At 37.7% G+C, this 13,650-nt stretch overlaps 1 protein-coding gene across 9 annotated transcripts in view; it reads left to right on the forward strand.

Annotated features, from left to right (window-relative positions):
• Window positions 1-13,650, forward strand: part of CTNNA2 (catenin alpha 2) — a 1,185,776-nt gene that overhangs the window by 387,160 nt on the left and 784,966 nt on the right. For all 9 annotated transcript variants that reach the window (XM_077134716.1, XM_077134704.1, XM_077134705.1 and 6 more), the window contains one exon: window positions 856-1,122. In XM_077134716.1, coding sequence (XP_076990831.1) covers window positions 856-1,122 — 267 coding nt within the window. The remainder of the gene's footprint in view (window positions 1-855; window positions 1,123-13,650) is intronic.

Consider the following 13,650-nt stretch of genomic DNA (forward strand, 5'->3'; position numbering starts at 1 on the left):
TTATTGTTGAAATACCATTGTGGATGCTGTCCCCCAAAATAGACTGTGGGCAAAAGAGGGAAAACAGAGAGAGGGAAAACAGAAATCCAGTTGGGGAATGACTGGGACTATGACCTGGATTGGGAGTGGCGGGGAACAGTAAGTGTGCCATTCCTGTTTAATTTAAGGCAGAAACAGAAGACAGATTGAGCATGTTGGTCCTTCGAATATTTAGAGGTTTAGGACGTTAGCCAACTTTGGAGATGGGGAGAAGGAACTGGTTGAGGGAAAGGAGGAAATTCAGAATAGGATATTGCCCCAAATGAAGAACGAGTTCAAGAAAGAGAGAGTGACCGACTCTTATGAATGGCATAAGAGGTCATGTGAAGTGAAGCCTGACGTTGGACATTGTCTCTGGCAAAATTGACGGCACTGACAGCCCTGATAAAAGCTGTGTCAGTACAATGTTTTCAGTGGAAACCTGGCCACGCTGCTACCCAGAATTTGTCAGCCTTGACAGTTTTTTTGGAATGAGTTGAAAAATTGGGAGAAAGTTCATGCAGACAAAGTTTGACTGCTGTGTTGAGCAAAGAAACAGGGGAAGGGGACACGGCTTAGACAGCAGGGAGCAGAGGGAGCTCTAGAAAGATGTGCCAGGCAAGTGGGTTCCTGCTACTGAAAAGACAGAGTGAAGAAAAGTTCTCAGACATTTCACAGTATGTGTAAGGTCCTGGCAGCTAGATGGACCAGAGTGCAGAGAAAGCAGTTGGTTTCTAAAATTCAGTCTGGTTCTATGAATCTGCGATTCTAAACTCTGTTACAGATGCCTCATGGCAGACCTCGTGTGTGTGACAGGTTTGTGCTTTCCGCACACAGGAGCTGAAAGACCCCCACTGTCGGGATGAGATGGCAGCTGCCAGAGGGGCTCTGAAGAAGAATGCCACCATGCTCTATACAGCCTCCCAAGCATTTCTCCGCCACCCAGACGTGGCCGCCACAAGAGCGAACCGAGATTATGTGTTCAAACAAGTCCAGGAGGCCATTGCTGGCATCTCCAATGCTGCCCAAGCTACCTCGCCCACTGACGAAGCCAAGGCCCACACAGGCATCGGCGAGCTGGCCGCGGCTCTGAATGAGTTTGACGTAAGCATCCGCGTGACGTACACAAGGGGCTATACGTTTTCCTTGAAGAACACTTTATTGGGGATCCTGGGCCATGGTAGTACACACTTATTTTCCCTCTTGGAGGAGGTCTTTGATAGTAAGGTGGAATGTATACTTTTTTTTATTATTAAAAATCCGAAGTAGCAATAGACCCGAGTTTACCTAAAGAAACTACTTACTGTTGCTTAAGCATCTCAATGCCATTCGAGTTAAAACCCTGTACACTGTTAACTTTCTGATTCCGTGGACTATTTAGGGGTATTGTTTGTTACACAGATATATGTCTTTATTTTTAGAGAGGCAAATATTATGTCAGCTGAGGCGTAGATTGCTTGTATGTCATGCATGGGTGAAGAACTGCCTTCAATTTTTTTGTTTTGTTTTGTTTTAATCTGTGACAAATGTGGGATTTTCAAAATGTGGGATTTTGATGCTACATACGAGCCCATCTCGCTCTGGCAGAGGTCCCTCTAGGAAAGGCAGAGCGGGTGCCTCTGTTTAAGTGCCTATTCTAGCCGCATTGACACCCACATTCTCCACCGGCTACTTCGGGCAGTGGGTCCCACGAGGCAAGCAGTAGGCTGGCTCCCTGTGCTGGGAATGTAGCCCGAGCATCCAAATGAGTGGGAGGGGTGATGGCATCAGCATCTCCGTATGGCAGCCTTCACCTCACTGCGTCAGGGCATGAGGCTGCCTGAGAGATGCTGCAACTCAGGGGATTTCAACTTATGTTAACTGAGAACCTCGGTGTTTGTGAGGGATTCAGAGATGTATCAATAATCCATCTGCTTGCAAAGGTTATTATTTCTTATAGGGGAGATAAGACAAATGTAACACAATCAACATCCTTTAAGTGATAAAACAGATATTATAAGAATGTGTAAGAGAAAAATAGAGTAGTGATGGTTGTGGAGAAAGATGAGGTGCTCACTTTTGGCCCCTTTGGCCCAAATTTTTGTCAGGAGGTGGCTGGCTGGCTGCTAGAAAAGCAAATTTGGAACAAAGTAATGCCTGCTAACAGCAGGGAGTGGATGATATGATTTGGGAATAATTGTAACGCTTTGTATACAAATAGCACTTTGCAGTTCTCTTAGGACTCTCATCTCTTACCCTTTTTTTATAGACAGTACCCAAAATATAAATATTGAACTCAGATCATTTGCTGTTGTTTAAGGTGTTTTGTTTTGGTTTCGGTAAGATTAAAATATGATACTACATTTAAAGCATTTAGCACAGAAATTGGGAGTTAATAATGTATAATTGTATTCACAAAATTTCTGGAACTCACTGAATATCTATTAGAACTAAGACAATTCAGTAAAGTTATCAATTATAAAATAAACATACAACAGTCACTAGATTTCCATAGTGCCAGAAAAAATGAGAATAACGGGAAAGGAGATCCAATTCACAAAATAAGGAATAAAAATAATTTAACTTTGTTTCATTACTTGATTTTACCTTGTCTATCATAGATGTGAAGAACCCAGAAAGTTTGATAACTTTACTGAGGTAAGTTTTTCTGATTGTTAAATGGTACCACTATCCTGAGATCCTCATCCAGTGGGAAAGCTATTGACCCTGCCAATTTTTATTATATTCAGGCAATTTCAATAAAAATTTTGAGGCTAAACTTTTGGAATTTGGCAGAGTGATGATGAAGCTTTTTCTGAAATAGAAATGAATGAGACTGTATTTTAAAGAAAAACAGTGCATTCAGATATTAAAACATTAGAATGCCACATTCATCTTAAAACAGAATTAGAATTAGAATTTGTCAATTAAACATGGTAGAAAATAACAAACATTCTCAAATACCAAATACTTATATGACACTCAAAGCTTAGTTTAAAAATGATGGATGTTGGGGGTTGAATCATGCCTCCCACAGAAGGCAGATTCAGGTTCCAGCCCCTCACCCTGTAGGTGTGAGCCCATTTATAAATAAAAACTTTGAAAATATTATTAGTTAACCTGTGTCCAAACTGAATTAGGGTGAGCATTAGTTCAATGTGGCTGAAGTCCTTAAAAACAAAGGGAATTAGACAAAGAAAGAGAAGCCATGGGGAGCCAGAAGCTGGAAGCCAATGGAACATGGAAGAGAAGGGAGAAGATGCCACCATGTGCATTGTCAGGTGACTTAAGACAGAGAGCAAGGATCTCCGGCAGCCACCCCCAGAATGCTACAGTCTTTGGGAAGAAAGCATTGCCTTGCCAAGGCCTTGATTTTGGACTTTTTGTACCCTCAGAACTTTAAACCAGTAAATTCTCATTGGTTGAGCCAATCCATCATTTGGTATTTGCTTTAGCACCTGGGAAACTAAAGCAATGGACTATTTTTCTTTTAACTTTTTTATTGTATGGTGTAGCATATATACAAAGCAAAGAAAAAAGTTTTAGTTTTCAAAGCACTCTTCAACAAGTAGTTACAGGACAGATCCCAGAGTTTGTCATGGCTACCATACGATGCTCTCAGATTTTTCCTTCTAGCTGCTCCAAGAATATAGGAGGCTAGAAGGCTTAAATAAGCAGTGCACTATTTAGTCTGGTTCTGGGACATTGCATTTCAACAATTATCATTTATTTTATAATCAGAAATGTAAAGGAGAAAACGTGGAGAGATGGTTATAGAGTATTGTTATAGAATCTAGAGAACTCTCCTGAGTGATAATTCAGTCTCTTTAGCTGCTGCTGCCTTCTGCCCAGGAGCATGAGAATTCCCGGTTTCCCATTCTCTCTTAGCATCCAGACCATTTCCACTGAAAGGAGCTCTGTCCTCCTGTGAATTCAACAGCGGGAACATCACTGTAGTGTTACAAAAGGAACTGGATTTATAAAATCACACATAAGACCATGTGGGGAAAATCTATTGCAGATTATGTTGACATTGAAGTTTCAATTCTTCTCTCTTGCTACCATGATAACTTCTCATGCTGGACAAATAGGGCTTTGGGAGATTAGCACATGGATTTAACTATCCAAGTCATAATCTCAAAAAGCAATGTATTAATGAAATAGTATTTCATTGTTATTGGTATACTGGTTCTCAAGCCATGAAGATTGCATGGAATATTAATATGATTTTGTAAATTTATTTTTCAACCCTTGACAAAAAATATGTGGACTTGCCTAAATTAGTAATTCAAAGAGACAATAGTCCCATTTGGAACGGTTCCCTAAAAATTGTTATTTAGTAAATGCAACTTAAATTCAATGCTTTCTTAAAATTAGCAATGCTAGTAAAATATTATTGAATATTACAGCATATAAGGTGATTAACCATTTGTAGATTTTCCATCATTTCTGATATTAGGATATCTAGACAGCCTTTAGTCATATTTGATATTCTGTCAATATCATTTCTATATACATATTGTTTCTATATACTTTGTAACCGAATTATAAATTCCTGCTCTATAGTTACAGGATGGATATTTTTTAATTGGCAGGCATATTGACTTTAAATTGATTTAGAATTCACAAACATCTGTCTCGAATTCTAAATGATATTCTCAGATACTAAATGCATTAATGTCACTTTGGGTAAAAAAACAAAAAAAACTCCATTAAACTTCCTGTTATTTACTTTTCTGCAATATACCTTCCTCTTGCTTGATTTAATAGCTTACCAATGCAATGAAGCTTTTAAATAAGTAGTGTCTTTGAGGTCCTGAAGCAAAAGGAACTATAGAAATATAAAAGATGTTTACATAGTCAGCATGACCAAGATGATCTAAAATAGAATTTAAAGCACACTTCATATTAATACTCGTGAGAGTGTGTCTAAACCAGAGTTATGGAGGATGTGTTGTAGAAATGACTGAGAGTTGAATAGTAGATTAAGGACAATGCATTTTTATATTCATTTTCTCAAAATTATAGGTTTCTATTTGAGTAGTTATAATTGTGGTTCAGTGTGTGGTGACTATTTTCTGTCACTTCTATTCACATCCATGGATGGATGACGTAGTGATTTAGGAAGCCGATGAATAAGGAAAGAAACCTTTAAAAGTATTCTTGAAAGTGTCAGGAGAGTTTTTATGATACAGTAGCAGAAAGTAAAATGATTGCTAATCAATGGAAAAATCAACCTCTGCTTAAATGTGGCAGCTTAAAGTGGTTAATTTTATCTGATGAAATTATCTCCTAAGGAATACCGAGAAGAATTCTTTTAAATGTAATGACTGCTCAGAAGTAAATCATGTTATAATAGCAATTTTAACTGCCAAAAAACTTTCAAGAGTGGAAGACAAGAAAATTGAGTGCTATTCCCGCAGTATATATATTTTATAATTTTATTAAAGAGAAGAGCCTGTAGCTCATATTCTCATGCCTGTGTCTCATTTTTGGAGATTTCTTTTGTATTTGAAGATACTTTTGAAAAATTGAAATTAGCACCATTGATAATTCTATAATCTACGCTTATTTCCCTTTAAAATTATTCTTAGTTTTGGATCAGAAAATAAGTTATCTCAAATTCCTCTAACTTTAAGCTTTCTATTTGTACTTTTGCTTCCTCTGTTCCTACTTGTTCTGAGAATCTTCTTGCACATTTAATCTCTCTTCCATTCATTCCATACCCTCAGCTGACAGAAAAATTTGTCCCTGGCCTAAAAACTAAAAAGAAAAGAAATGAAAACATTAGACTATCACAGTTACTATATTTTTATATATGCACTATTTTTTTTTTTTTCCTTTCCTTAACAGAAGTACTTTCTAGTCCTTGCTTCCATATATTGGCCACTGATTAGCTCTTCCCTTTTCACCTTTGTCATCTAACTTGTGCTTCAGTCCCTCCTTTCTGAGGTTATACCTGAGGGTTTCCAGGGACCTCTCACTCACAAAATCCATACACTTTTATTTTCTGGTTCTCAAATGCTTCAGCTTTGGAAGGGACATTTGCTATTGGCCATCTTTCTGCTTCCTTTGATTACTTCTGATAGCACTTGGGAAATTTAAATATCTGTGATTGAGAAATCAGGCAGTCTGTTCTCAACCACATTGAGCTAAAATCTCACCATGACATAACTCTGTATGAGAGTCACCTGTCCTGTGTCTACCTAACTTTTTATGCCTCCTATCCCAACTTCTTAGGCTATCTTCCTTTTCTTCTTCTTTATTTTGTTTTCCTAAAAATGTTTTGCTGCTGCTGCTGTTGTTTTATTTGTTCGTTTCTTTCTCCTATTCTTGATCAATTTGCAGTTCTCTTTCTGGTCTGGTATTCAGTGGATGGGAATGTTGGAATGCCTCACGTATCGGGGAGGCTTACCTTGGGCCTTATCTCCTTCTTGGCATTCCATGAAGTCATTCTGATGCAGACATCTGGGCACTTCCAGAGCACATTATGAAGATGCTCTACGTTTCCCATATCTCACATGATATTTAGAATAAGGATGGAGAGAGGGAAGGACAGGGCCGCATGAAAGTATTGTGAGCAGACTGATGAGAAAATTGCAAGACTTAGAAAGGGTGTTCTAAAGCAAATAGCAAGGGAGAAGCTGACTGCAAAAAAAGGAAAACTAAGTACATATGTTATTTTTCACAAAAAAGAAAAAAGTGATGATAAAAAAACATATATATTTTTTTAAAAAAAGGAAAACTAGTAAGCAAATCCAGAACCATTCAGCTTCAGAAAAACAATCTCAGATTCCTAGTTCAGGGACTAAAAATTATGGAGCAGGGAAGCTCAGGTATTTTGGGCCTGCGTTCATGGCAATTCATTTGAGTGCTTGACACCTTTCTAATATCCTATCTCTTTTTTTCTTTAATAACTTCATTTATATCCCTTGATTATTCTCTGTGCTTCCTGCCTGTGAAGTGGTTCCTGCTGAATGGCATTTGTAAGTAGCCTGGGATATTGGAGAGAACCCAAGACTTGGATTCAGGTGTCCAGCTACTACCCCAAGCTCTATAAATTGCTAAGTATACATGAACCTGGTTTATTCTGAAAACCTCTCTAGGTCTGATGTTTATATCTCTTAGAATAAGGTTTAACCACAGGATTCAGAGGTTAGAGTTTACCATGTGCCAGGTGAGATGTAAGAATGACAGGTTAAAGGAGGAAATGAATAAACAACCATAGCTACTACAATGCATTAGTGCTGTAGTATGCATATTTCGATATATATAAATACAGTGTGCACCTAACCCAGTCGGGGTCTGGTGACAGATGGATTTTGGAGGATAAATCCAGAGGTTAATTCCTGAAGGAGGTAGTGTTTGATTGAAATCTAAAAGGTGAGTAGCAATTACCACAATGAAGTGAGAATGAGTGCATGTATCAGGCAGAAAGAACATTATTGCGTGCTGGGGAGAGAGAGAGCAGAAAAGTTTAGTTCTGGGGCTAAATGGATGAGCAGGAGCAGATCCTGGAGGGGCCTGCAGGCCTTGCAAGGGACTGGAGTTTATCCTGAAATCACTTAGGAAATTGCTCAGTGAGGGTGAGGTGGTCAGATTTGGTTTATGAAAATCCCTCTAGCTGCAGGGTGTAAAATGGACTTGAAAGGGGCAAAACTGCAGGAAAAGGGACCAATTAGGGTGAGGGATAATGCATAGCTGAAGTTTACTGTTGGGTTAGTAATGGGGAGAAGTGGATGGAGCTGAACCATACTGAAGAGGTAGAATCGGCACACCGTGTGGACTGTACGTTTTGTATTCATAGGTGAAAATGGTTAATATTTTGTAGAGCAAGCTTTAGTCAATTAATAAGACCAGTTTTTATAAATTCAATCAAGTCATCCTGAGAATTTTCAGTCCATTAAGGAGAATGTGATTTTTTTTCATGATATAACTTAATTGAAATAATATGGGTTTTATGTTGGGGGGGTGGCTCTTAATGTACTTACACAGCCATCAGTACGACCATTTAATACATAGTAATTTATGCAGATATTATATATTTTGAACATGTAAAACCAAATTCCACAATATATATGTCCTTTCTCATTTAGGTCATGTGTGTTTAATTGAACTCCTACTACGTGTTTAGCGTGCTCATTTTGCTTAACTTATTTCTTAGAGAAAGGAAACAAAAATTAAACACATGTTTTTGAAAGTGGAAACAGATTTTCCCTTTATGCTTGGTAGAACCTATTGGCAATAACTGGGGCTTAGTATGACCCAGCAATTCTGAAATGTTCACCATATCTTCTCCAGTGGAGTAGCTAATAAATCTATCACCTCTTTTCCACACTGACAAATTAAGCTCGTCTTAATAGACTTTCGATCCTTTCTATCTAGAAACAAGCCATGATGTTATGCCATTCTTTATCATACACTGACATCTGGTGGCCAAACAGAACATTAAAAAAACACTCCAGTGGGTTTAGTATACCTGTAAACATAGTAAAACATACGTATGTCCCATGGCCTCACAATCTAGGGGATATAAATTTGGGTAGCATGTAATCTGCCTTCGGAGATCTATCATCTGCTAATGGCACCTTTTGGTATGAATGTTATTTGCAGTGAAAGTCCCTTTTGGAAAAACTTCTAGCCCCGGGAAGATGGTAAGGATGGATGCAGATGCACAGAAGGGCAGAGCAGGGCAAGGCAAGTGTGACCTGCTGGGGGCTGTGGGGCAGAAGCAGCCAGCATCAGCGACAACATGTCCTTGCCTGTACTCTGAGCCACCTATCCCTCCCCAGGACCCATTGATCCAATACCATCTGTTGCCTGAAATCGTATTCTAAGTTATTGACAGCTTCCATGTCTTTCTTGCTTCCAACAGGTTTTAGTTTTCTAAGATATGATGAAATTAGGGGTATTTTGTGATGGTATCTTTTACCTTACTACCATGTTTTTCATAATTGCTCCAAGGAAATAGCCTAAAGCAATTTAATTTTCTCTTCTACATCTCAATCAGCGAATATGGAACTTGAAAAATTGTTGAACAAATAACAGAATGAGATTTAAAATGTTGTTTTTAGGTAATTGAAATTCAAATCTTTGCTTCTCATCAATGTTTAATCAAAATGATCTCATTTCTTGTCTTATTTGCCATGACAGGGAAAATGTAAGAATCTATACTTTTCTCATTTAGAATCACTTGAATAATCTTCTCTTTTGTGAATATTGACAGATCCTTTGGGTATGAGTTCACCTTTGCTTCAAATATTTAGTACTAAATATAACAGTGAATACTGATATAATTGATTATCATATTCTAATTGTCTAAACATGGGATGGTAAAAATAATTTTACCATTTATTTATTAGTCATACTTTAAAATTTGGGAGCCAAATGAATCATTTTATATAGTGAGCTTTTTAGGTAAAAAGTGTATTTTCTTTAAAATATTTAACTCCTTAGTCTTACTTCTGTTATGATTTCTTATTTTAGTAGTGCTTGTCTTCATCCAGCCCTCCAAGATTACACCTGCTTCTTTTTGTGTGCTTCCAAGGGCATAGCACTGGAAAAATACTATTTAGTTTTTTAATGCTCTAAGATTTAATTTGTTTCAATGAAACAAGCACGCACATGGGCAAATCCTGCCCTTCCCCCTGAAATACTAACTTATATTTTTCTTCAGCCAAACTCCTTAACAAACTCCCTAAAATTCTTCTCCAGCAGCACATTCTATAAACTTTACTATAACCTTTTCAGTCCCTTTTTCCTTTCCCCACATGTTCTCTAATACCCAGTTTTGTTCTGATTCACATAAATTCATTGAGCTGAGGCTGTAGGAAACTAGTTTCCGACAAATGCATGCAGGACAGCAGGTAATCAATGTAAACGTGAGCTTCACCCAGCCAGGACTGAATGCTGGTGCTCTGCCAGGGCCATCTCCATACCCAAATGCACAGCAGCCTCTAGTGAAAGCCTGGCCCAAGCATAAAGTAATCTTGAGAGGCAGGTAATTCTGCTCTATAGGGGAAAATCCCAAACAGAAGTTGAGTTTCCAATGGGTACAAGAGTGATTCCTGAAGTGTGGTCCCATTTCACTTAAGAGTTCTAACACTAAGGACTTGAGATTTTCAGCTCTGCTTATTGCTTCCGATGCAGGGAGATTCACCTTTAACTTTACAGTAAATGGCAGATTTCTTCTGGTTTGTCAGACTCTGAAGATTTCTCAGAGTGTAACTGGAAGAAGGGAATCAACTGGAGAAATGTCATAGGGATATGGGCTGGTGTTCCTACTGAATCCACCACCCACAGAGTTATTTTCTTACAACCACCTGTCCTGCCTAAACAGTATCTTTCCAGCACAGTCAATAAATAAGACATGACACTTGTTTCAAAAAGTCTAGTAAAAAAGATAAGGAAAAAGAAAATAGTGTGAAAAGACAGTGTTAAATCTTTCCTTTGATTGATGCTCAACTTTTTTATCTCAAAACTCTAGGAATGACCACTCAGGTGTATTGTGAAGTGGGACTTCCCTGCATTGTAGATTAATGAATAATCCCTGAGCTCAAACATACACATTTAAATCAGAGGGAGTTTCCAATTTCAGGATCTATCAGAGTCATTGATCACTGATACAAAATGACCTCCTGTTACTGTCTAATCCAAATTACCCTGTTTACAAATGCTGAAAGTGATGTCCAGAGAGGCCAAATACTTTGTTTAAGGTCATAAAAATAGTTATAAGAATATAAATCTTTCAATTTCTGGCATTGGAAAAAAATGGTTTACAGGGTGTTATCCCCTCAAAATCACTATCAAACCCCTAAAGATACCCCCCAAAATCGTGCAATCTAAAATACAAGAATTTGCTGCTATGCAAATACAGCTTCAAGACTGACCTGCCTCACTTCCAACTGGACCGCCTCCCTAAGGCCATCCTGTGAAGAAATTCTGGAACTGACCTGCTTGTGTTCCAGGTCTTCTTTAATAGATCCTTTGGAAAGACCAGGAACATTTTCTATTTGTCTGTTTGAAGATTTCTTCCTGTCATCTTCTGTAACGTTAATCACCCTTCGTAAGCTTATTTTGAACACTGAGGAATTTGCTGGTGACCAATATGGGATATGTATTCCCCTTCTCTTATTTTTGACATTTTTTTAAAAGTTAATGATAATAAGCTTTTGCAGTATAATTTTTCTATATCAAGATAAGCTCAGATCTTTCCTTCTAGTATTTATTTTTTCTTTTGTCTTCCTAAATAGCTTCATTTCTTCCAGAATATAATAATATATATTACTTGAAGGTCCAAATGAGTTCATAACTGAGAGGTCAGAATTATAGCAATCCCTAAAATACATTCCTTGCCTAGCAAAACTGAACAGATTTGCATTGAATTTAAGAGTTCTTTATACCTGGAAACAAATACATGGTTCAGTCTTCTAGGCTGCTGCACTACTTGAGACCCATAACACTATATAGATTTGCACTAATTAATTTGGGATGGATTCTCCAAAAACTTTCATATCCCAGTTTTCAAAATACATTCTCTTTTTGGCAAAGTGCTTAAATTAAGCATGGAAATGTCACAAACCAGAAGAAGAAAAAAGTTTTCCTCAGTACACTTTTATATAAAGGCCTGTAATAGATTTGAAGCAGATGATATTTGTAGAGATTTTAAGGCTCTGAAGAGTGCTTAAGGTGGAAAAGATAAATGTACATGATCTATCACAAACCCCCAGAGTGTGTCAGCTCTTTTCCAAGTGAATACATGCTTTTTTGTTTGTTTGTTTACATGGAAAGTACATGCTGTTTTTATATCAAGAATCTCTTAAGCCTAAATGCCAGATTACTATCAAAAGCTAGGATTGTAAAATAAACCTAAAGTGACACAGGCAAAAGCAAACTTATCTCTAGCACCTAAGAAATTACATATCCTCCAGCAAGTAGATATGAAGAAATAAATTTCTGGTGAAACACTCAACAAACCTGAATGAGCTTTTGTGCAATTTTTGCAAAAACTTCCACAACAACTTCTGACACCAATTATAAATACTGCAACAACTCAATCTAATTCAAGTGTGAGTCCAACTACCTGGAGTTAGACCAGACTCCACAAGTGAAGGGCATTTCTTTACAATATAGACAATATTGCCCTTCCAGCAGCAGCTGCAAGTTCAGAGGCCCAGGCCAGCTGCACTTCTGGCAAACTGTCTACTAATTCTGCGGTTTGCCATCACTCCTCTGGGATTGATAATTTGCTATAATGACTCACAGAGCTCACCAAAAGTGCTGTGCATAAGATTATAGTCTTATTATAGTAAATAATTCAAAGAAGAAGCCAAAAGAAGAGATGAATAGGGCAAGGCGTGAGAAGGTCTCATATGCAAGTTTCTGTGTCCCCTACTTGTGCAGTCAGCATGTATCACTCTGCCAGCATAATTGTGGAAGCTCATCAGGTCTTCAGGGTCTTGAATTTTTATGGGGTCTCATTGCAGAGGCGTGATTGATAGAATCAATGCCGTAGTGGTTAAACTCAGGGTGCAGCCCCCTCCCCTTCCAGAAATGGGGAAGATGGGCTGATATGAGGTGACCCAAAGTCCCAACCCCCTGATCACCTGGTTGGTCTTTCTGTTAAGGTTTTCCCCACCCTAAGGCTGCAGGTGTAGGCTGGCCCCACCCCGTGACTCTCAGTTATTCTTCCAGCACCAAAAAGAAGAAAAGACCTCCAATCACAGGACATTCTAAAAGATTTAAAAGATTCAGAGGTTACTTCCCCAGGAATTGAAGAAAAAAACAAGCCAAATTTTTCATTATACCACATCTACTGTATTTTTCTTCTTAATTATCTTAACAATTAAAAACAATATTATACACATAATTTTATTAAATACATATACATAATTTTAATGTATTAGACCACAAAAATATTTATGTTTCTTCCTTTGAGTTGTGAGGGTATGAATATGATTTTTTCCCTTGTAATCTGAACTTTCCCCAACATTCCTTGATTAAAAAGAAAATTATTTGAAAAAAGTAAAGCCCTGTTTAAAGGTATGTTGCATGTATAAAAATAGACATACCTTGGAAATACTGCCAGTTTGGTTCCAAAACACCACAGTAAAGTACCAATCACAATAAAGTGAGCCACACCAATTTTTTTGGTTTTCCATGCATATAAAAGTTATGCTTATACTATACTGTAGTCTGTTAACTGTGCAACATTACCTTTATAAAAAACATACCTTAATTTAAAAAAAAGACTGTATTGCTAAAAATTGCTAGCCACATCTGAGCCTTCACTGAGTCGTAATCTTTTTTTGCTGGTGAAGGGTCTTGTCTCAGTGCATATGACTGCTGACTGATCAGGGTGTCACTGCTGAATATTGAGCTGGCTGTGGCAATTTCTTAAAATAAGACAACATTTTTGCCACATCCATTCATGAACATTTTCTCTGTAGCCTGTGATACTGTTTAATAGCTTTTTACACACAATAAAACATCTTTCAGAATGGGAGTCAATCCTCTCAAACCCTGCTGCTTTATCAAGTAAGTTCATGTAATATCTTATGTCCTTTGTTATCATTTCAACATTGCTCACAGCATCTTCACCAGGAGTAGACTCCATTTCAAGAAACCACTTTCTTTCTTTGTCTGTAAGAAGTA

Source organism: Tamandua tetradactyla, chromosome 17 (genome assembly GCF_023851605.1).
Source record: "Tamandua tetradactyla isolate mTamTet1 chromosome 17, mTamTet1.pri, whole genome shotgun sequence".
Classification (NCBI taxonomy): domain Eukaryota; kingdom Metazoa; phylum Chordata; class Mammalia; order Pilosa; family Myrmecophagidae; genus Tamandua; species Tamandua tetradactyla.